Source organism: Apis mellifera, linkage group LG7 (assembly GCF_003254395.2).
Source record: "Apis mellifera strain DH4 linkage group LG7, Amel_HAv3.1, whole genome shotgun sequence".
In the NCBI taxonomy this organism is placed as follows: Eukaryota; Metazoa; Arthropoda; class Insecta; order Hymenoptera; family Apidae; genus Apis; species Apis mellifera.
This window is the reverse complement of record NC_037644.1, coordinates 2,568,830-2,593,033: the sequence shown is the minus strand read 5'-3', so window position 1 is coordinate 2,593,033 and position 24,204 is coordinate 2,568,830. Positions and strand designations below refer to the sequence as shown.

At 35.6% G+C, this 24,204-nt stretch overlaps 1 protein-coding gene across 7 annotated transcripts in view; it reads right to left on the bottom strand.

The window, feature by feature from the left end:
• The window catches only part of LOC411229 (venom dipeptidyl peptidase 4-like), a 239,919-nt gene that overhangs the window by 12,105 nt on the left and 203,610 nt on the right, over window positions 1-24,204 (bottom strand). For all 7 annotated transcript variants that reach the window (XM_006559829.3, XM_006559827.3, XM_006559828.3 and 4 more), the window contains 3 exons: window positions 16,301-16,526; window positions 6,293-6,480; window positions 4,206-4,400 (listed from right to left, as the gene is read on the bottom strand). In XM_006559829.3, coding sequence (XP_006559892.1) covers window positions 4,206-4,400; window positions 6,293-6,480; window positions 16,301-16,526 — 609 coding nt within the window. The remainder of the gene's footprint in view (window positions 1-4,205; window positions 4,401-6,292; window positions 6,481-16,300; window positions 16,527-24,204) is intronic.

Sequence of the window (24,204 nt, the reverse complement as noted above, 5' to 3'; positions counted from 1 at the left end):
TCTTTTAAAATTGCTGTTACCTCGCTCACTTTCTCATGGATATTAAACGAAAGGGAACTTTTCCTTTCCCCGAGTTAATCTGACCTTCCTCCTCTTTTTTAAACATTTACGTTCTCGTGGAATTGTTCTGTGATTACAATTGAGTGGGGGGCGGGGGGGATAACGAACGCCAAATATTGGAAACTCTCGAGCGCAAATGTTTAAACGTAAAAAAAAAAGGAAAAGGAAAAAAACTAATCTCCCCAGTTTGTTTCCCATAGAAGAATCTTCTTTTATTTATCGACTCTATCAACCCATTTCCTCCATTGCGAGGATGTCGTTCCCATCGCTGGAACGAAAGAGAGAAACAGAGATAGAGAGAGATCGTGAACGAAAAAAGAAAGGAAGGAAAAAAAGGAAAGAAGGGAAGAAACTGGAAGAAGAACTTGGGGGATGGGAATGTCGATAAAAAGTGAACGATGTAGGAGCGAGAGGGAGCAATGGCGAAAGGAAAAAGGAAAGAAAAGAAAGAAAAAGAGAGAAGAGAGAGTGCAAAATAATGGGCGTTGAAAGATAAAAGGAGAGAAGTTGCAAGAAGGGATGATATATAAAAATACACGAAACGAAAAGAAAAGGGGGAGAGAGAGAGGGGTGATGCGACCGGCCAACACCCCCGCGCAATAGGGCAAAAGTTAAAGAGAGCTGGCCGATTCCGCAATCGGTTGGCCGGCTTCCAATTTCACGACTCCCTTTTTCGCTGCAACGACGCGGCGGCAAAACATCGCAACGTGGATACCGGAGGCTGGACCACCCTCTCTCGAACAGAGGAGGGAGAGAGAGAAAGAGGGGATATCACCGCGAAATATATACCGGTCTTCCTCCGTTTCGCCGTTCCGTTGATCCTGCCTGAAGATAGCCGAGGCGGAATCAATAAATTCGTGGAAGATAAGCGAGTTAGTTCGGTGTAACTGGCCAGATAAACCATCATTTCTATCGATCTCGACCCCCTTCCCCTTTCTATCGATCGATTTCCTTTTCCCTTTTTTTTTTTTATTTCTTGGTGGCGTGGATTTTGACGTTCCTTCCTTTGATAGTTGATGATTAATGGCCGGTATGGGTGTATGGAGATTATTGCTGAGGCGGATGTTTCGAGAGATAGGGCTGTATAGGGAAAGTAAGGTTGAATGACCGTTGAGTTCTTTTTTTAGATGAGAGGTCTCGATGATCAATTTTGCGTTTATGTAACGGACGAAAGTGTTTCTTTTTTTTAAATTCGACAAGTTTGAACGAGTCGAGCTTAGTTTATTACACGAACTGAAATTAAGTTATTTTAATCGAACGTAAATGATTTTACAACTTTGGATTCCTAATTTAAAAAAAGAAAGAATCATTCTACTTTAATCGACATGACTTACTTTTATATTTACATTATAATTCGTATAATTCGTAGTTACTTCTTTTTCTTTTCTATATTCCAGACGAGGCAGGGCTACAATTGAAACAGGGGTTAATTCGAAATTGATCACGGAGGGGGAAGAGATAGGGGAAAGAAGTTTCGTCGTGAGAAGACGCGAATTCGGCGGAACAAGGTTCGGACGTGGCGCTAGTTTGTTAGGTGGATTAGCGGATTACCGCGTCTGGTGGCGATAAGTCAGCGTCTGGCAGGGATGTCACGACGACAGCTCTGTCTGCCTCCTCCCCCTCCCCTAGTAATTAGATTCGCCTATCTAGTTGTGCTTGGAGAATTTTAAGAAACGGTATTATCGCTCTATTCCCATCGATCGTGTTACCCCCGCCACCTTCCTTCTCTTATTCGATTCTTTCTTCTGCAGAAAGAGAGAAAAAAGAAAGAAGAGAGTAGGAAGGTTTGAATTTTCGAGGGCGGCATAAAAAAAAGGAAAAAGAAAAAAGAGCGTGTCGTTTCTGAGTCGTTAATTTTGCACGCGTCGCGGTTTCAGTTCCGCGTTGCGGCGAGGCTTGGCAACTTTTTCGCCCGCATAACCCTCTCCCTTTGGCCGGCGAACGATCGTTGTCCGACTCGAGTATAATTTCCCTTGTTTCGCCCCCTCTTTAATGCGCGACTCCCGAAGTGACGAATGTCGGCCGAATTTTTAGAAATGTTACAAATGAACTTTGTACCGTGTGTGAGAGAGAAAAAGAGAGAGATAAATATTAGTACGAGTAGGGTGATTAAGTGGCGTTGAAAAAAAAAAAAAGAAATGGGATTACGTGGTGATATTCAACAAGGGTGTTAATTTAATTTTGAATTTCCTTAATGGGTCTCTGAGCATTCGAGGATCACGAAGCGTGAATTTTAAATTTGTAGAAAAAATTGTGGAATTATGAAGAAAAATACGAAATTATGATTATTAATTTTTTTTTTATTTTCAGAAGAAAAATTGTGCGGGTTAATTCTCTTGATCCCCTTCGAGGATATTACGTGTACGTTTCTTTTCTTTTTTACGATTCTTTACCGCGATTTTATTTGACAATCGGTTAAGGATATAAAAATCGTATCAATTTATATATATTTTTCTTGATTCGAAATTTTTTTGAATATCTTTCCAACGTATTTTCGTTCCATTATTTTTTTTTTTTCAAAAAATTGAAGAAAGAAAGTCAGAACATGGATCAAAGCAAAATGATAATTGGAAATGTTAACATTAGCATAGAAAATAACTCGTGCTATTGGCGATATAGTTTCGAGAACTCGATTTACAGACACGGCTATAGTTTAATGCCCGCGCAATGTTCGGTTGATTTGATGAAACGTTGAATTTGTACAACGCCTGTTAAACTCGTGTTCCATCAATCGAATAAATCAACCGCTCGCAGAGGAGGAAAGAGGAGAGAAAGAGAGAGAGAGAGAGAGAAAAAACGAAAAGAGGGGCGCGTCATAAATTGACTTATCCCGATGTTGAATGCAATATCGTTTGAAATCGAAAAAAGGAAAAAAGGAAAAAAGGAAAACTAGATATTTTTTACACAAATATATAATAAATCAATCTCTATTTTGTTGACGTACGTGTTCCCCGCATTAAAAATGCATAGAAACAACGAGGGCAATGCGTCTTTTAGCATTTAAAACGGACAGAAGCGGGGTTCGATAAATTGCATCTGGGAACATTTTACATGTAAATAGAGAAAGAAAGAGAAGGGGCGAGCGAGCGAGCGAGAGAGAGGAAGAGAGTGGGGAGGAGGTCATAAAACAACGAAATTAGGATCGGGTCCACGATCAAAGCCCATTTCAAACGACACAACGATAGAACTACGACTATTAAAAATCTATTTGCATTTTCCACTTCTTTATAGCCGAATCATCTACATTGGCAATATTTTCTGGAAAGAAGGAAGAGAGAGAGAGAAAAGAAGAAGCAAATTGCATATATTTAAAATTTAAAGCATCAACCCGTTTAAGATGCAAACACGTTTTTTCTAACGAAGAATCCAATTAATTCGAGCCTTTTATACCGCGCGAACGTGTTCACGAAATCGAACACGGGGGAGCTCGAGATTAGAAAGATCCGTGTCTCGCGATCGTTGCGCCTTTGAAATGTTTGCGAATCACGCGTGAACCGGGTCAAAATAGAATTATCGATTCTTTAATTGTATGGAAATGACGAGATTCGATTAATTGGCAGGTAAATACGAGTTTAAATATTATATTTTATGTATACATATATACGTATTCAATGAACTTTCATGAAAACAGGCTTAATGTTTCGAAAAAAAGGAAAAAGAAATATAAACATATCTTTGGCAACCAATTATCTGAATTAATTATTTTAACCGAAGAAAACACTCCCTTTTTCCTCGATTTGATTAATTTTTATTAGTTTTCACGTGGAAAAGGGGACTCACAAAGAGTAATCACATGTTGATAAAACAATTCAGGATCAAATATTACAGAGACGAATTAATAAAATCCAACCTAATCAACCTGTTATTACTATTCGTTCCAGACGAATGTTATTATTATCACTGTTTCAGAAAATTCCGTTCAATTCCGTGTAATTTCGATCGATAACAATATAGAACAACAAACATTTGGATAGAATTTGATGGAAAATTAGTTCGAATAGTTACACGATCGTGGAAACAATTGGACGAATAATAGAATACAATTGAATTAGATACGACTCGAAATTAGAATTCCACGTGTGCGCTTCTTGAGAAAGAAGGGAGAATTTTCGAGAGATGGAATTTCGAAGGATCGAGATGCTCACCTGGTAACGTTGATCTGGTCCGCGATCTCCACGGTTCCCAAGTTTCGATATCCGGCGAATAGCATGCCGTTGTCCATTAAGCCGGATCCACGGCCGTCGATCGTCGCGTAGATGATGCTTTTATTCGTTACAAGGTACGTGCCCCAATCGACATCGAATTTCTCCGTCACCTGATACGAATCTGGCCCACCGTATCTACGTGGAAAAAATGGCGAATTAATCGAACGGTTGTTGCTGATTATTTTCCAATATTAATCCATATTATTCATTAATTGGTATTCGATTAAATTTCTATATTTATTTACGTGTCTGTGAGGATTAAAATAATATGTTTAAGGATTTGTTATCTCGATTATAATAAATCTTCGTTCGATTAGAATTATTATTTAATAACAGTAAAAGAATTCCATTGTATTTGTGTAATTTAATTTCGATTGGAGAAGGAATGATTACGATTATTAATAACAAATATCTTTCAAATCGAGTTTTCTTCTTTTAACTCGATTTATGTATAATTTATTTCAGTATTATTAAAAAAATTGGTATTTGATCGTCGATTAAATTTCTATATTTATTTACGTGTCTTATTATTAATAACAAGTATCTTTCAGATCGAGCTTTCTTCTTTTAACTGGATTTATATATACGATGTATAATTTATTTTAATATTATTAGAAAAATTGGTATTTAATCGTCGATTAAATTTCTGTATTTATTTATGTGTCTGGATTAAAATAATACGTTTAAGGATTTGTTATCTCTTGTTTATGAGTCTTGGTTCGATTAGAATAATTATTATCTTCGTAATAGCAGTTAATTTATTTCAATATTATTAGAAAAATAATAATATATACAGAATATTCTGAAGTAACGTAGTATCATAAATGCAGAATAATTTGATTAATTGCTAATTAAATAAAAGGTCGTTTATTATCTCCGCAAAAAGTCCATTATCACGTATATACTATTTACAAATTTACTTCAGTATATTCAGAGTATATAGCCGGGATAATGAGATTCGATTGATGATTCACTCGTGATGATGCGATTTCATTTATCTTTTGATTAAATTCGCGATTACGGTATTACGAAGTTACGTGTTATCCCGAATTGAAACAAACGAATTTGGAATTTATAATTCCCGATTTTCCTTTTTTTTTTTTTTTATCTCCTTCGGTTCAACCAAACGATTCTGTTCTGCGAGTGATAGCAGTTTGGATAATGGAAATTCTAAATTTGCAATTTTCCGGATACACACGCGTGGATACACACGCGTGAACGTGAACAATTACCAAACAATTCCGCGAGAACAGAGCCAAGAAAAGCTAATTCAATTTTCTGGCTTAACTTAATTATTCGATCGAATCATGCGTTTCTATTTATATACACAGTCTAATTCGTTTCGAGCCAAGTTCTGCCGTACAATCCAATTTTCGAAACTCGAATTAATGCCCGCCGACGTAGAATCGAGCTAGAACTCGATTTCAAATTTATCTATTCAATTATTCCCTCGTTGCTAAGTTCGCCGCAAAAAAAAAAAAGAAAGAAAGAAAGAAAAGAGAATTTCAAACGACGTACTTTTACGTACTAAACTCACGCAAGAAAAGCAAGCCAGGCACTTGGCTATTTTCATTCGACTCGCTAATTAATTCCGATACGGATTCATAAAAATTCAGGGAGGCGCGTTTACACGGGATCGGAACGAATCTCGTTTATTTCTTCAAAATAATCCATATATCGATTTAGGCGGGAAAAATTTTTTGATAAATGATATCCGCTGCGAGTGACGCGCGGCTACACGTTTCGTTCTTTCTCTCCATTCGAATAATCCAGCTTCGAGGGCATTAAACCGGTATTCACGGTGGCGGTATTCTCGAGAAAGAAAAAGAAAAGGAATGGAGGAACATCCCTGGGAAATCAAGTCCCGATTTTTAAACGATTCTCTGAAAGAAACAGGAAGGAGCGAAAGAAATGATGATGATGATGATGATGATGGTGATGATTTTTTCTTTCTCTCTTTTTTTACATTTTTACGTTCTATTCTATTCTATTTGATCGAAGGGAGGAGGATACGGTTTGTTACTCACACGAAGATCAGCATGGGATATTTGGTGGCGCCCGACAAATCAGCATTCGGCGGAATCAGAAGTCTGACACGGGCTTCGAATCCTCCGGGAACCGGCACCTTGAAACGGCGCACCACCGGTTGCGATTTCTCCGCGATAATCTCGGAGACTGCTTCGTTCGCCTCCCACGTCAGCATCTTCGTGGAATTCTGAAAAGGGAGAAATTCGCGTGGTGATGCGATGGGAGAGCATTTGTGTCTATGATGAAACGAATTTTTCGAAATTAAATTAAACCACGGTTCTAATTTGGAAAGAAGAAAAGAGAGAGGGGATTTGGAAGATGTTAGAATAATAGAATTGTTTAGTTTTATTAATTAAAATTGCTTGCAATTTTTCCTGCAACTGCGCATTTTAGATTCGAATGATAATTTGATGATAGAATCTTTGAAATTGTTGGAAAGAAGGGGTTAAAGTATTGGAATTTTCTATTCAAACTTGTCACAAGCATTTTCTTCTCTTTTATTAATTATTATTAATTTTTATGATACCATTAACGGTATCAGTAAATTAGATTTAATATTATTTCGGATATTGGATAGAATCTTTGAAATTTTTGGAAAGAAGGGGTTAAAGTATTGGAATTTTCTATTCAAACTTGTCACAAACATCTTCTTCTTTTTCTTAAAAAGAATTAATAACGTTATTAATTTATTGTTGGAAAGAAGGGGTTAAAGTATTGGAATTTTCTATTCAAACTTGTCACAAGCATCTTCTTCTCTTTTATTAATTATTATTCATTTTTATGATACCATTAACGGTATCAGTACATTAGGTTTAATATTATTTCGGATATTGGATAGAATTTTTGAAATTGTTGGAAAGAATTTTCTATTCAAACTTGTCACAAACATCTTCTCTTTCTTAAAAAGAATCAATAACATTATTAATTTATTATTATTAATTTTTATGATATCATTAATGGTATCAATACATTTTAATATTATTTCGGATATTGGATAGAATTTTTGAAATTGTTGGAAAGAAGAGATTAAAGAATTGGAATTTTCTATTCAAACTTATCACAAGCATCTTCTCTTTCTTAAAAAGAATCAATAACGTTATTAATTTATTATTATTAATAATTATTAATTTTTATGTTACCATTAACGGTATCAATACATTAGGTTTAATATTATTTCGGATATTGGATAAAATTTTTGAAATTGTTGGAAAGAATTTTCTATTCAAACTTGTCACAAACATCTTCTCTTTCTTAAAAAGAATCAATAACATTATTAATTTATTATTATTAATTTTTATGATACCATTAACGGTATCAATACATTAGGTTTAATATTATTTCGGATATTGGATAGAATCTTTGAAATTTTTGGAAAGAAGGGGTTAAATTTATTGGAATTTTCTTCATTCAAACTTGTCACAAGCATTTTCTTCTTTTTCTTAAAAAGAATCAATAACGTTATTAATTTATTATTATTAATTATTATTCATTTTTATGATACCATTAACGGTATCAATATATTAGGTTTAATATTATTTCGGATATTGGATAGAATCTTTGAAATTGTTGGAAAGAATTTTCTATTCAAACTTGTCACAAACATCTTCTCTTTCTTAAAAAGAATCAATAACATTATTAATTTATTATTATTAATTATTATTAATTTCTATGATACCATTAACGGTATCAATACATTAGGTTTAATATTATTTCGGATATTGGATTGGATTTTTTGCCGCATCAATCTTGATACGGGAGATCTTTAGCCTTGGTGATGGTTCAATATTTATCCAAACATTGGATGGGCGGAAACTTTGTTTTCGGAGAAAAACAGTGGCGTCTAAGTTTCAATCGATACCGAAAAAGCGTCTCGCCTTACTCCCGGAGGACTTCTCTCAGAACTTGGACCCTTAATTTACCTTTATTTTACTACAGGGCACGGCGCCAACCTCTGTAACTCGAGAATTCCCCCCTCCACCACCGTTCCGACTTCTCTTATCCAGATATCGATTCTTAGATACACACATATTGTCCCGATTTGTTATCTCCATTTGTTTTCGACTAAGTAGATCAACTAAACGGTTTGCCCATCGCTTTTTCTCCCCTCCTCCGTTTCTTCCTTCGTTTCTTTCCTCGCGCGAAAGAATCGACGAGAAAGTGGAAAATAACATTGGAAACTGACGAAGCAAATGGTATAATATCTCGAGGCAACTTTCTTTCTTTCTTTTTTTTTATTTTAGAATCGTTGTCGATCGTCGCAAGAACGTCGTTTTAAAAGTTGAAGTCGAGACAATAGATGCTCCATTTGCTCTGTTCAGTATATACGAAAGGAGGAAAAAAATTCGAAGAGAACAATAGGATACGATAAAACGTTCGTTCATTTCTCTTATCTCTCCATTCCTAAGTTGCACACAGTGTTACCTTCTCTTTCAATGACTAAACTTTGCCTCGGTAATCTTAGAGTTTTAAATGAATCACCGGCCAGTGAGGGGAAAAGGGGTGAGATGTAAAATGGACATCCAGGTCACAAACCTCATTAACCACGAGCAAGGCTGTACCACTTTAGTTTATAATTAAACGATGTATATATATATAGAAATCTCTGCAAAGGAGAACATCACATTTGTATTATCATATACGATGAATAATGTTATAAAGAAGATTCAATAAATTAAGTGTTTATTAATTCAGTGTTTCGAGTAAAAGTATCTCGAAGGATGGAATTGAATGAAGAAGAGAGAATGCCAAATTTCACGTCAACGAGATGAGACGTCAGAAGAACAATTTCTTTTCGCCACCCCTTATCGCCACGATTCAAGCCACCACGATATATCCAACTTTTAAGCCACTATGCATCAACGTCGGAAACGTAACGGCATCCTTACAGAATCCCACGCGAATCCAGTTCAACGCCGTTATTTCGCTCGTTTGATCTTCCGGTCAACGAATCCAAGATTTCGATCGGTAAAATCGAATTCATAATTCACCTTTGATTACGATTTGACGAAGTGAGATCCGATTTTCTTTTTTTTTTTTTTATTTTCGATGTACAGGGTTCACGATTTTTCGAGAATCGATTTTGGAAAGATAGAAATTTTTACGTAAAAGTGTTGATTGTTTATTGAGTTACAATTTTAACTTTTGTTCATTATGATGTTTAGAAGACGAGGAAAATTTTGCATTGCGTCAAATAGATGTGATTTCATTTAATGTGAAATTAAATATTTTTGCACTAATTTTTCGATTTTTCAAAAATTTATCATCTGATTATAATAAGATGTTCGATTAAAAATCTTTATCGAAATCTCGATAAGACATTTAAATTTGCCGCGAGAAATTTCCCTTGTTTCTCGATTGTTTCAGGATATGATAGAGTATAAAGAGTATAAAGAAGCAGGAATTTGGAGTATTTAAAATTGAAGAAATAAGTAAGCGAAATTAGAGTAAAATTTGGTAACTTTGACATTATTGAAATGGAAAATTCGAGAATGATGTTTTATTTACAATGGAAATACGAGGGAAAAAATGTTTTCTCCTTTCTTATAAATACATTAATGAGGAAAAATATAATTGAAAATATCATTTTTCCTCGTTATTCATATCACTAGAATATGGATATTTATGGACGATATATAAATATATAATATTATATATTACGCGTAAAAGTATTTACGAAGAATATATAAATAGATATATACGAAAAATATGCAAATATGTTTGGAAAATATTTATCACGTACGATATACGATGAAAATTTTTAATACATTAATACGTGAATATTATTGGAATGATAATTAGAAGAATAATTATTCATTAACCTTGTACAATATTTTGCAGTATTCATTGTAATTCGAGTTACAATAAACTACAATCTATCTTTCTAAATGATAACATAAGATAATAGCGTTACGTTCAATAATAAATATTAATTTATAGAACGTGAAAACGTGCATGATGTATTATATGATATTATCAATACGTATTTGATTCTTATATGAAATATCAATATATTTCATATTATTTTTCACTACAGTGAATTAGGAATTTATTAAATGATATCCTATTTTTCAAATATTTGGAAAATTTATCACATTGTCAAAACTAATCTTCAATTATTAATTCAAAGTTGTAAAATGCTTTAATATAATCGGCAATTGTATATTATTGTTATTAACATTCCATAATACGATACAAGCGTTTACCGACAGACTAAATTGATTTAACGAAACAAATATAGCATGATGTATGCATGATGTACGCATATATATGTAAAGCAAATAATATAGCAATATATCACATTTTTCAACAATATTTTACGTGTTCAAACCATGAATTTGCCATAAATATCCACATTCTATTTATGACCGAAATTAAATATTATTGCGTTATCAAGTCGATTACAAGAAAAGAAATACAAAGTTTTCTCGAATTCAATTCACTTTTCAAACTTTTCTTTCATCCATACCTTACATCTTGTAAGATTCTTTCCCAGATCGAAGTCGAGATATTTTTTCCTCCTCCGTTCGCGGCGTTATTGGTTCGCCAACGAATGACAAGAACAAAACATTTCCTATTCATCGAGTTCCTCTTCCTTTTCCTCCTCCTCCTCTTCTTCTTCTCGAGAGGAATGAAATTAGTCTCTTCGAGAATCGAAAGCGTTTCTCCACAAAGAAAGCCAATTATCGACAGTAGGTAATCGTGCCGCCTCGACAAATCGAATACTCGAACCCACTTCCCCTCCCCTTTTCTCGCCCGCCTCCCCTCTTTCTGCTCATTTTTGTCAATTAAGACGAAAGACGAGCGATGATCCAATTACGGATCTAATTTACGTTATGATCGATCGTTTTCCTCCTCCTCCTCTTCTCCCCGTGATTCGTAGCCTTGAATTTATCGGAATCGAGCGTTAAAAAGTTGGAAGAGACGAGCGTGTGTTTATCGAAACTCGAATATCGTGACGCCTGCGAGGAATTCGAGAGAATGGAACTTTTCGTTTGACCTATTAGAGGGGGAGGGGGAGGAAGTATCGAAAGTTGATACGCAAGTGTTTTGGAAACGAGTTTCTGGGTCGGAATCTAAGCAAAGGGAAACGTTCTCGAGTTCTCGACGCGGGTTTCAGAAGTTTCATTGTCGAAGGGGAGGAGGCGTTGTCGAGGGCGGAATTGAAAGTGGAAATTCAAGCTGTAATTCTTGCGAACTTCTGTCTATTTGATACTTTGAGATGTAATATGGATATCTTTTATGGAAAAGGAAATTTATAACGCGTGTTTGTTCCCCTCCCTATATAATAATTGAAATGTATTTCACGCGTGAAATTTGAAGATATTTATTCCGAGGAAAGTTTCTTTCTCGTAAATAATTCTCTGATCAAATCAACAGCTAGTTTCTCTCGTGTATTTAATCGAGCTTGAAACCTATCGAATCGAAACTTGATTTCATCGTTCGAAGAAATATTTTCCAATCGAGAAGAGAAAATCATAAAAAAGAGGGAGAATAAAAGAGAATTATCTATCCGTCGATTTGGCATTACGTATGCGTGTAATCGTTGCCACCAGACATCGAAACTCATGTACGCGTAGGAAAATGGTTGATCCAGTTGGATCGTGTTTGCCTGTTCGTTAAACGGCGGGAAAATTTATTTAATTCGAACTGCTGATAACGGTATCGTGTTTCCTCTCGAATTGGGGGGGTCGCGACGATTTGTTAAACGATTATAAAGCATATAATCTGATTGTTTAATACTCGATTCGTTTACAACGATAATATATATAGATATATGAGATGCGATAAATTTCCTCGTTTTATCTCTTTCTTCGATACTTGTTTCATTAAGAATTTTTACACGAACGAATATACACGGATTAAAATTTCGATAGAACGTTCAATGGAAAAGATATCTGTGTGCGGGATGAGTGTAAAAAGCGAAGAGAAACAGGGGAGAGGAGCAGCGAGAAATAAAAAGTTTTTGCAAAAACTCGAAGCAAAAAAAGGAGCAGCTCTCAGCGAGGGGGAATTAAGAAATTAAATTAAAATTCGATTGGAAAGTTGAATTAGAGGAATGAAGGGGGCGAGACAATACCGCGGATCGCGATAATTTCAATTTTCGTTTGAATATTTCCAAATAAACTTTGCTCGCTTTTAAATATGGGCCGAGAAAATGAAACTAGAAGAAGAAGAAGAAGAAGAAGAAGGAGAAGGAGAAAAAGTCCCGAGGGGTTGAGATAAGGACTGGCGGCCGGGGGTTATGGAAATTAAGAAATTAAATTAAAATTAGATTGGCGAGTTTCATTTAGAAACAAACTTCCCCTCCAACGTGGGATAACTAAGGTGAAAGGAAACAGATTGTCGAAAAGCTTAATTGTAAGTGAATTAAAAATAAAATCGATCGAGATTAAATTTTCTTTCTTTTTCTCCTCCTCATATTAATCAAGAAGAGAGAAGGAGAATCCCAAGAAAAAATACACATTTAATATTATTTATTTTCTTCGATCCTCGTCATGAGTTCGATTTTACAGCTGTCCCTAACAGCTGTTATCCCGAATTGGAGAAAAAAAAGTACGATATTCAGGGGTTGAAAGCTTGCGTTGAAAGAATGTTCGGAATAGTAAGAGAAAAAAAAAGGGGAGAGAAAGGAAACGAGGTGATCAGGAAATGAGATGAAAAGAAATGGCCGAACATTTGCCACCGAACCTTCCCTTTACTTCCGATATTTCCAAATAAACTCGGTGGATAGCAGAACTGGAGGAGAAGAGGGGGATGCCAAGAAAGGAGCCAGGATCGTTCAGAAAACGAGAAAACTTGCTCGCCCAGAAATTCTCCAAGGGATAAAGAAAGAGAGGGGTTATGGAAAGGGAGGGTGGAATTTCGGGTTATGGAAGGTTTGTGGATAGTCAAGTCGCCGGATTTGCTCCCGCTTCTAAATCTGTCGCGCGTGTACTCGCGACAGTCGTTTTCTCACGCGAGGAGGAGGAGGCAATAAGCGTTGGCATAAAACATGGATCGAGGAGGGAACGCCACCACTTCCGGGACACTGACAAATTATGGAGGATCCATCGATTTATCGTCGAATTCGTCCCCCCTCCCGATAAATTCCAATCGAAACTTTGGATCTCGATTTATCCAAATGTGAATAATTAATATTTGAGAATTATATCGTTGAATATTCTTCCTCTTGTTCTCCATATTTTTACATTCGGGTCATTTTCGAACAAGTTGAATCAGAATTATAGGAATTGTTACCGAGATTTATTGTTTCTCCTATTTTCATCAAATGTATGGTTATTTTCGTTGGCGTTCACTGACATTGTTCTGATATATTTTGTCAGATTCTTATGCATTTCTTGATCAGTGAATGTATTGAAAGAGGGTAGTCTATGGTTGGTGATGTTTACGAAGATGAAACATTATGATCTTTTGTATTTAATAGTCTTAAGGATTATTTTAAACGTATTTAGAAATTATGCGTTTTAAATGTAATTTGTATTGTAATTGATTAATTTATCAATGGAAATTAATTTTTCAAATTTATCGCGAACGTGATAAGTACACGATTTCGCATAGAATTTTCTCTATATACCGTGTATTGGTTGTATATTTATTATCAAAATATTAATAATATTGAATGTTAATTATAAAGTATTCGAACGGACCACTTAATTATAACGTAATACGAAGAAAATTTGCAATTTTAACGATTGTTGATTAATATGAAAATGTGATTAAATTAAAAAAAAAAGAAAGCAACGTTCCCCAACCATGATAATTGATTAATTTTCGGAGAAATGTTTAATTTATGTTGTACCATTGATCATTTTAAGGGGGAAATTAAAACGTGGATGACTTTATTCAACGAAGAATTGGAAATGTATATTTTATAAACGTAACGTAGTTTGAAAAATTATATCGAGTTCTCGGGATTAAAAGTCGCCATATCCAAACAGATATTCGCGGCAGTCAAAATGGATTTGATACTTTTTGGATCGGAGATAGAGTAGAAATACGGTGAAATACGTCCAACCTGCCAATTTCATCGAGGCGTGAAGTAAGAATGAAATAGCAGGTGAAGTTTGAAAGAATAAGTATTATTCTTTTCCACCATCGATTCTAAGACTACAATTTTCAAAAGAAACGAAAAATATTACGAATTATATTTTCTGACGATGATCATTACAATTCTATTCGAATATACGAATATCAGTATTATAAAAATTCATGGAATTAAATAAATTTTAAAGGGACAATTTTAGTCCAATTCTAGTCCAATCCACCCCATATGAAACTTTTTGAATACATCGCTATGAGAAAATTCATGGAATTAAATAAATTTTGAAGGGACATTGATAATTATTGATGGAAATGGAAAATTAAAGTTTCAATCATTCGTGGATTAATCAGTAGGTGAAGTTTGAAAGAATAAGTATTATTCTTTTCCACCACCGATTCTAAGATTACACTTTCAATTTTACAGTTTCAAAAGAAACGAAAAATATTACGAATTATATTTTCTAACGATGATCATTACAATTCTATTCGAATATACGAATATCAATATTATAAAAATTCATGGAATTTTTAGTCCAATTCTAGTCCAATCGACCCCATATGAAACTTCTTGAATACATCGCTATGAGAAAATTTATGGAATTAAATAAATTTTAAAAGAACATTGACAATTATTGATAAAATGGAAAATTTAATTATTAAAGTTTCAATCATTCGTGGATGATTAATCGGGGATTAATGTAGAATTATTCTTCAATTTTAATCCAATTTATCCCGTATAAAACTATTCTTGAATGATTCGCCATATCTAGAAAAATTTATCCAAATTTTATCAACATCTAAACATCGCTATGAGAAAATTCATGGAATTAAATAAATTTTAAAGGGACAATTTTAATCCAATTCTAGTCCAATCCACCCTATATGAAACTTCTTGAATACATCGCTATGAGAAAATTCATGGAATTAAATAAATTTTAAAAGAACATTGACAATTATTGATAAAATAGAAAATTAAAGTTTTAATCATTCGTGGACTAATCATTAATGGAGGATTATTAATAATGAAGAATTACTCTTCAATTTTAATTCAATTTATCCCCCATATAAAACTATTCTTGAATGATTCGCCAAATTTTACCAACATCTAAACATCGCTATGAGAAAATCCATGGAATTAAATAAATTTTAAAGAAAAATTGATAATTATTGATGGAAATAGAAAATTAAAATTTTAATCATTCGTGGATTAATTCGGGATTAATGTAGAATTATTCTTCAATTTTAATCCAATTTATCCCATATAAAACTATTCTTGAATGATTCGCCATATCTAAAAAAATTTATCCAAATTTTACCAACATTTAAACATCGCTATGAGAAAATTCATGGAATTAAATAAATTTTAAAGGGACAATTTTAATCCAATTCTAATCCAATCCACCCCATATGAAATTTCTTGAATACATCGCTATGAAAAAATTCATATAAAATTAAATAAATTTTAAAGGAACATTGATAATTATTGACGGAAATGGAAAATTAAAGTTTCAATCATTTGTGGATTAATCATTAATCGGGGATTAATGTAGAATTATTCTTCAATTTTAATCCAATTTATCCCATATAAAATTATTCTTGAATGATTCGCCATATCTAAAAAAATTTATCCAAATTTTACCAATATCTAAACATCATTATGAGAAAATTTATGGAAGTAAATAAATTGTAAAGGAACATTGATAATTATTGATAAAATGAAAAATTAAAGTTTCAATCATTCGTGGATCAATCATTAATCGGGGATGATTCTTGAATGATTTTATCTAAAAAAATTCACCCAAATTTTACAAAACATCGCTGATATGGGAACACCATTTTTTTCTCAGTTCGAAATTATGAAAATTAAAATGAAATTACCCGAGAGAAAAGAGAAATGAAAAGAATCGGCGAACGGTTGTTCTCTAAAACGAATCCAACGATGGGATAGCCACGATAGCGGCACTCACCCTGTTGTAAATGGAGATGTCGGGCACTCCAGGCCCGGCACAAGTGAGCACGTAGTTGGAGTGATCGGTGGAAAACTTGGCGGTGTTGTAAAGGCATCTATTCCTGTCCGTTTCCCGAACGATACCGCAGGTTAAACACTTGGGCTTCCGATCGCTCGTGCCCTTCGTCGATATCCTGTACAAATGCTGTACCGCGGATTCCTCTTCCGTCGTGGCCAGGTAATAACTGCGAGAAAAAGCAGAGAGAGAAATGAAAGAGGAGAAAGAAAAAAAAAAGAAGAGGAAGAAGTTGAAGAAGGAGAAAGAAAAAGAACGAGAGGCAGAAATATAACGCGCATAACGCGCCTCCCTCCCCCCCTTCCCCGTTCATTTGCATAGGCTGCTCTTTAATGGCTTTGTAATCGCAAGAACTGTTGCGAATTTGCATTGCAACGAGACCGCTTTGTTTACTTTGTACCAACACGCGGAGGAGGAGGGGAGGAAAGAAAGTTGCCGATGTATATAACCACGTTCAGATCTGGCTTTCGTGGCTTTTGCGGTTCTTCTTTGCGATTCTTTCGAAAAGGGATTAACCTCCTTTACAAATACTGTGAGAGAGACGGTTCGTCGGTAGTTATGGAAAAGTTGATCGATCGAGTTTTCGAGATGGATGGCCGAAGGGAGATGCTCGGACAGGATTGATTTTATACGAGATGTAAATGATTACCCGATACTAACGAGAATTTACCGAATTCATCTCTGTTCGAGATCAAACTTTCGATGGATATTTCCCGGACGAGACGATGACGAGAAGGAACTCGTTAACTTTGCTCAACTTTATTAACGAGGAGGAAAGTTCATGAAAGATGGGCGAAAAATTGTGACGATCAATCTCGATTAGGGGTAAATTTTTTTTTCCTTATTTCGCAAAACGAACTTTCTCAACTGTATATCGTGTTATTGCATAAATGTTTTCAGTGACGAGGGTGTCAAGTTTGGGGAAGCAAGGGTTTGGGTCAGACGATTCGAAACTGTTAAGGGTGATTTATACGTTTCGCAAGCGTTGCAGGTAGAGGATTGTAACGCGATCAGACCACTGACTCCATTTGCATTAATGTGGATCGATTGGCCGCTTGTTAATCAATCCATGATTAACCTGAATTACTCGGTTCTTTCCGGCTTAAATTCGTATCGGTCTCGTCGCCACCTCGTTTCAATTGATGAAACCAATTTGCCATCGGTGCAACTTGTTAACGAGATCGGAACCGGTTCCCACCACGATGAGAAACGGAGGCAATTTTTTCCCTTTTTTCCTTTTTTTTTTAACTCGCTTAATTAACTGCCAGCTACGAATATTACGCGAACGCGCTATACGAATATCGCTTTCTTCCAATTGAAAAATATTTAAAAAAAATTCAGGGGAAAAAAAGGAGGATATTCTCGATTTCAAGTAGATAAAATTTCATCGAAGAGAAATTGATACCATTGATACCGGTTGCCGAATCGCCGAACACAATTTTACCCGTGGAAAAATTTCATCCTGGATACAAGTTTCCCCCCTCCTTTCGATCTAAACTGCAAGTTTAAATTAATTCCGATAGGGGGACGGGTTTTCAACTTCCTTTCTCAAGTTCCCTTATATCCAAGGGGGGGGGGGGGGAGGTATAAATTTCATGACGTTACTCAATTTCCCTCCCATCTTGATCCAAATTCCCCAGAATTTCATTCTACACGGATCAAAGCGCGCCTCGCCCAAGGTGGAATTTGTCATTTTCGTTTCAATTTGTTCCTTATCTCGCGGGAAGTCGTCGCGTTGCAAAGATGTATCCGCTAGCGACGTATCCGTATTGCGCGCAATCTTTCGCAATCTAATTTGTCGGGCGGGCGATGTACGAGTAATTTCCGTATCCGTATTCCTGATACGGCGATATTTCCCCGGGCGAGATCAAACAGAGGGCGTAGAAGGGATAGAATCACAGTTTTGCCCTTGGCTAATCCTCGTTTAATCTAAATCTGCCGACTTACTCCCGCGCGGCTTACGCTGCAATTTCTATGCGCATAGATCAGAGATGTAGCACACACGCTGTTCGCGTTGGACAAACTCTCGCCTGGCGCGGGTTTGTACTCGCTCGATTGTTGGCTACGTTGGATAATAACGAGTATCGAGCCGATGGTAAGGGCGGCTCGAGCTTTCCATTCGGATAAAGAGGCGACCGTGTTGCGTGGAAGAAATATCCGTGTGAATAAGCGAATTTAAGATGAAAGGATACGAGCGTGTTTAAAATAGGTTGCACGGAACGTTGTCTCGTTCGACGGGAGTGGGGGGAATGGAACGGGATCCGGCAGACTTTGATCGTTCTGCGTTTTCATTGGTTCGTTCGGTCACGTGATTCTTTCTTAGGAGGCGAGGTAGATGGCGGTGTAATCGTGTCTAATCTGTATGCGTGTAGCAGCGTAACTGCATACACAAAGCGATAAGCTACGCGTATTCTTGGCTTTATATAACAAATATTGATAAGTGACGAAAGAGAGAGAAAAAAAAAGAAAGGAAAGAAAAGGAAAAAAAAACGACTGTGGCGTCGAGTATCGAAAATCGATTATCCTCGCTTACCTGGCTCGTACCTCTTCGAACTCGATGCGCATTGAAATAGATTGAATTTGTACTCTCACCTTCCAAGAAAGCCCGAATCGGACGAATTTTTTTTTCCTTCCCATTCGATCGCTATCGATCGCTATGGATCTATTTTTAGAAGAACAGTTTAATCCTTTGTGAAAAAATTGCAGAAGGAAATTGATTTATTATACTCGTAAATAATAATTTCGTCGGAGAATTTAATTGTTTCGTCAAAAAGAAATGGTTTAATTAAAGAGGAGATAGAAAGATAGCGAGATTAATTTGGATACTTTGAAAAATACTCGATGAAACATTTCCTAATAAAGCGAGCAACAACTTGCAAATATCATTAGTCGATTTAGTCGTGCGATTTATCGCGATTTCGGAACAATTTCCATTAACGGTTATAATACAACATTACGACACCGAAAACTAATTTCCCTAATGTGATGAACGAATGCTCGATAACAATTTCGTTGCATCGCGCGCGCATATTGTAATTTCGATTCGAGTTCATGGCGGAAGTTTCGATGAACGTAAAATAAAAATAAAAATCGCACCTGCGAAAAAATGCATAAACCATCGCGTTAAATACGTATACACAGCTTTCCCCCGTCGTTTTTTCGATACGATAAATTAATTTCCCCTCCCAGATAAATCTATTCGAGTTTTGGATGAGGCAAGGGCGAATATCAGTGGCAATCTTGCGATATCTCGCGCTCGGATATCAAGTGCCCTTACGTCAGGCGTTGAGACTCAGAACCTGTTAGGTCTGATTTATAACGTTCCGCCACTACTGCGCGCCGTACAACGAGAGATCAAATTACCGGCTTCATTTGCATTAATTCGGATCGATCGGCATCGGCCAACGGATAGCCCGATTATTATCGTGCCATCTCTTTTTCGAAATCATCGACAAAATGTTGGATCGTTGGAACGCGTGAAATATCATTAATTTTATCGTGTTTATTGCTTTTTATTCCATCGAAAATTTTATCGGAGGGGGGAGGAGAGGCCCCGTGTTTTTGCTGGTGAAATAAAATGTTTACCCCCTTCGAAATGTTTATTAAATTTCAATGGGGACGTCTAAATTAATAAAACGGAATAACGGAATATCGCGAATGAAAATATGTTTGATACATGTTGGTGCAGGTTGTAACGCGTTCAGGTTCGACGTTTTATTTATAATTTCTTTCGATAGATGCAGTCGTTATATTTTTTTTAACATATCGTAGTGATTGTTAGGGAAGGAAAGAATTTAAGAATTTCATTAATTAATTATTCTTTTTATTATTTTTTTCTAAGGATTAATAATATTTTAAAAATTTGAATTACCTGTGATGTTATTACGTATTATAAATTTCGATGGATCGTGGAAATATTTTTTGCGCCCCCATTTGTTTCCCATATGGTGGTATTCATTACGCATATTGTATAATATGCAAAATATTTACGCAAAATATTTTGATAAAAATCCACCGTTCAACATATTAGAGATATTATAAAGTTTACACGATATTTTATTACTGCTCGAAAAATTGTTTGCATAGTATTTATATTTTGTTACACGATAAATGAATAATCGTTCACCGTGTAAAAATATTATCACTTTGGATGGATTAATCATTTTCAACTCGATGCAATGCGAAAAAAATCGGTATCCTCTTCGATTTCCAAAAAAAAAAAAAATCTTCATACTTTGAACATTGATCATTAATTATTTATTTATGATCGGTGCGAATTGTTAATCGCTCGAGACGATGATCAATTGCCGGGAAACAGGTGTCAAATTAGCAAGCGACAAGTTGACAATTGGACAAGATTGGAAATATTTAACGCGGGTCAATGAAACATTGCTTGTCGAAATATCGATCGAAACAGGCTATTTAAATATCATACTTTATCTTTAATTATCGATTCATACGTATTTACGAAATAATAGAAAAGAAACTATCGGAACGAAAATACATCGAGTATATGAAAAATAATATTGCAAAAAAAGGAGAGGTTCTTCTTTGTATGTCCAATTTTTTTGTACGAAGCTCGCGCAATTTTTTCGAGAAAACCAAATTTAAAAATACGTAAAATTTTCGAAACACTTTGGAAAAATATAAACTAAAAGTTTAGAAAATTTTGTTCGAAGAATTTTTAAATCGAGGATTAAAAATCTGGTATTCGATGAATTTTCTCCAAAAAAAATAACTTCTCTAAAATACCCTTTTCCATTTTTAAATTTCACCACGCCACTATCCATTATCAATTCGTAACCGATCGAGAAATTAGTCAACTCGAATCAACTCGCTAAAAAATATCACACGAATCACGTATTCCCTGGCGTATGTGAACACACATTCTGTCCTTACATTTTCCAATTTACCTTTGTGCAGATCATTCTCGCTCGACGATTCCTGCCCCTCGTTTAACCATCGAAGCTTCAAAACAATTCAAAAGTATCTCGACAGTAGTAATCAACGAAATTAACAAAATTAATAATTCATCCACGTTGAACAATAATGTGATAACGTGTAATAAGAGAGTGACTCCAGTAAACCGTTCTCCACAAGTTAAGACTTGGCTCGCCAACTCTAACAGGTAAGGCGGAAGAGTAATTCAATATCTTACGAGGGGGGGGAGGAGTAATAGGTTTACAGTTTGACAGTCGTAGCCCCAAGATGAACGTAAACTCTCCATCATCGGAGAGGATGGCCGGGCAAAGAGAGGAGGGGAAGGGACAGGTTGTGCAGAGCTCCGTGGCCAAGATGGATGAGCCTCGGGTCATTCAGAACGGATTAATTTCAATATCCTGTTAATTTGACCCGTCGCGCCGGCCTTAAACGCACTCAACCTTACCGTGAACCTCATCCCTTCGTGGTAAATTTTCTGGTTAGGGAGGTCTGGTGAGGGAGGGTGGATCCCTTCGAGTTCAAAAGTGATCGAGCTTCGATCGGTGGAAAATAAGTACACAACGTCTCGTTTTCGAATTTTCGAATTTTCGAAATATTAAATCTTTTAAATGTTTGTATAGTCTCTTTCGATTATCTTTATTAAATTGTACATATATATATAGTTTATAGAAGATAGTAATATTATTTATTCTTAGGTTAGGTAGCATGAATAAACAAGATATTATCAAAACTGTGTAATTTACGCTACATGAATACTGCAATACCGCGTGGTGAATAATATCTTGTTGCTACGTAAACGTTTCATGCCATTTATATATTATATTTTCTTTGTTTACAGTAGAAATATATTTTCTTCTTTCGTTCGTAAAATGTTAGAATAAAAATGGCGATAATCGGCGAAAATTAGTCATTCGTGTAAAAAACGATGTTCAACTCGAATTTATTTGATTTGAACTCCTTTTTTCATTCGCGTATTTTTTCGATCGATAACGAGAATTACAAGTTTTTGCTTCCGCTTATATTCACAAATTTTCCTGATAATCCAAGCAAATGTCCGTTTGAAAAACGTGTATAAATCGGCACGAATCGAGTCGAATACGGGACCAGGGATCGATATTGTCGCTAAATTATGAAAGGTTTTCAACAGAATCGAGCGCGCATCTGTGAAATTCCGAACGTCGACTGTAGATTATTCACTCGCTCGTTACTCTTCCCTTTTTCACCCCCTTTTTTTTTCATCATCGAATCATTTCTGATACGTTAAATCTTCGATCAGTTCACGGTCAAATCCCGTTACACGCGTCGTATAACAAGAAATACCCGGGAAAGAAATTTATCCCCACGCGAATTAAATTATTTACGCTGCGTAAATCTTTTTTTTAATCGATTTTTAAACTCGGAATTATCGTTCGAGAACTGGAAGAAAAGTTTTCATTACAACAAACGAAATTTCGCTGCTCGACTTTAAATACTCTTCCTTGGACGAAACTGTCCACTTTTCGTACTCGTTAAAACTCTTCCTCCTCCTCTCTCCCCCCACTCGCTAATTTACAGCAAATCTCTTATCCATTTTCATTCCACCACCAATTCCAAGAGTCTCCAACAATTTCCAACCCTTGGAATTACACGTCAACCATCCGAAATTTCCCCCTTTTCGACCTTTCTTTTTCAATTTCATTCATCAATCTAAAATTTCCCTTTACATTATTTATTATCCGCCTGTTAAAAACTTCCTTCCCTCCTTCCTTCCTCAAATTTTCCCCTTCGCCTTCGTTGATCGTTCCCTTGTAACCTATCCAAACACCCTTAAACAAACGATAAACTGGCAAAATGGCCGGCGTATTAAGGGGGCCGCGTTACAGGGGTAATTTTACCCTGCGATCATCCGCGCGCGTATAAACCCCGGGCAAAGAGTTGGTGGGGTTTTCTTTCTTCTTCCCCCCCTCCAAGTTATGTATCTTCCTACGAAAGCCGATGAAAGTTGGCGAGGAGGGAGCAATTTAAAGTTAGTCGCGAAAGCACGCGAGGCTTTAAGCAAGGGTGGCGAGAGAGTGGTGGCGTGGAAATCTGAGCCCCCTCCTCCTCCCTCCTCCCCCTCCGACCCAATCGTAACTTTTGTTCCCGATCCCGGTGAATACCTATTGTAAAACGATCCATTCTCTTGAGAGCGGGCGTGTCGGTACAAAGGGCGAACCCGTGTCCGCCACCGCGATTTATCGATCGACGAATTATTAGATAAGCGCCTTTTCTTCGATTTTAACGCGGTTTTTATCCCGGTGAAGCGTATTTTAGTCGTAATTTTCGTTTTTCAATTCGAAGATTCGAAAAGGAATCGTTGCTTTTCAGGGTGTGGAAGATTGTTTGTAATAATTATATTCGTCGATCTGTTCTTAAAAGATAAGGCTTATCGACAGAGGATTTTAAGAGGATTCAAGAATCGATTGGAAGGAATAGTTGATTGAAAATGTAGATCTCTCTTTAGATAAATAAGTTATTTTTTCGAGAAATCAATTGTAATTGATCTTTTAAGGGGGAAATATAATCGTATACGTTGATATCTCGTGACTTTTCGATGATGATACATTCGTCGAAAGAATGATTGAAAGCCGTTAATTTAAATTTGTTATTATTACAATCGTATTATCGAAAAATAAACGAATAAATTCAACATTGGGATCAATATTTAGATACGTGAAAAGTGAAATGAAAAATATTTTCGCAATTTTATTGTATACGATGGAAAGGGTCATAATAAATTGTTATATTAAATGAATAACGATATCAATATTTATGATTTCTTTCTTTCTTTTTTTTTTTTTTTTTTTTTAATCATAAAATAGACACGGCTTCAACGATCGGAAAATTGAATCGAAGGGATAATGATGGAATGATGGATTTGAATTTCA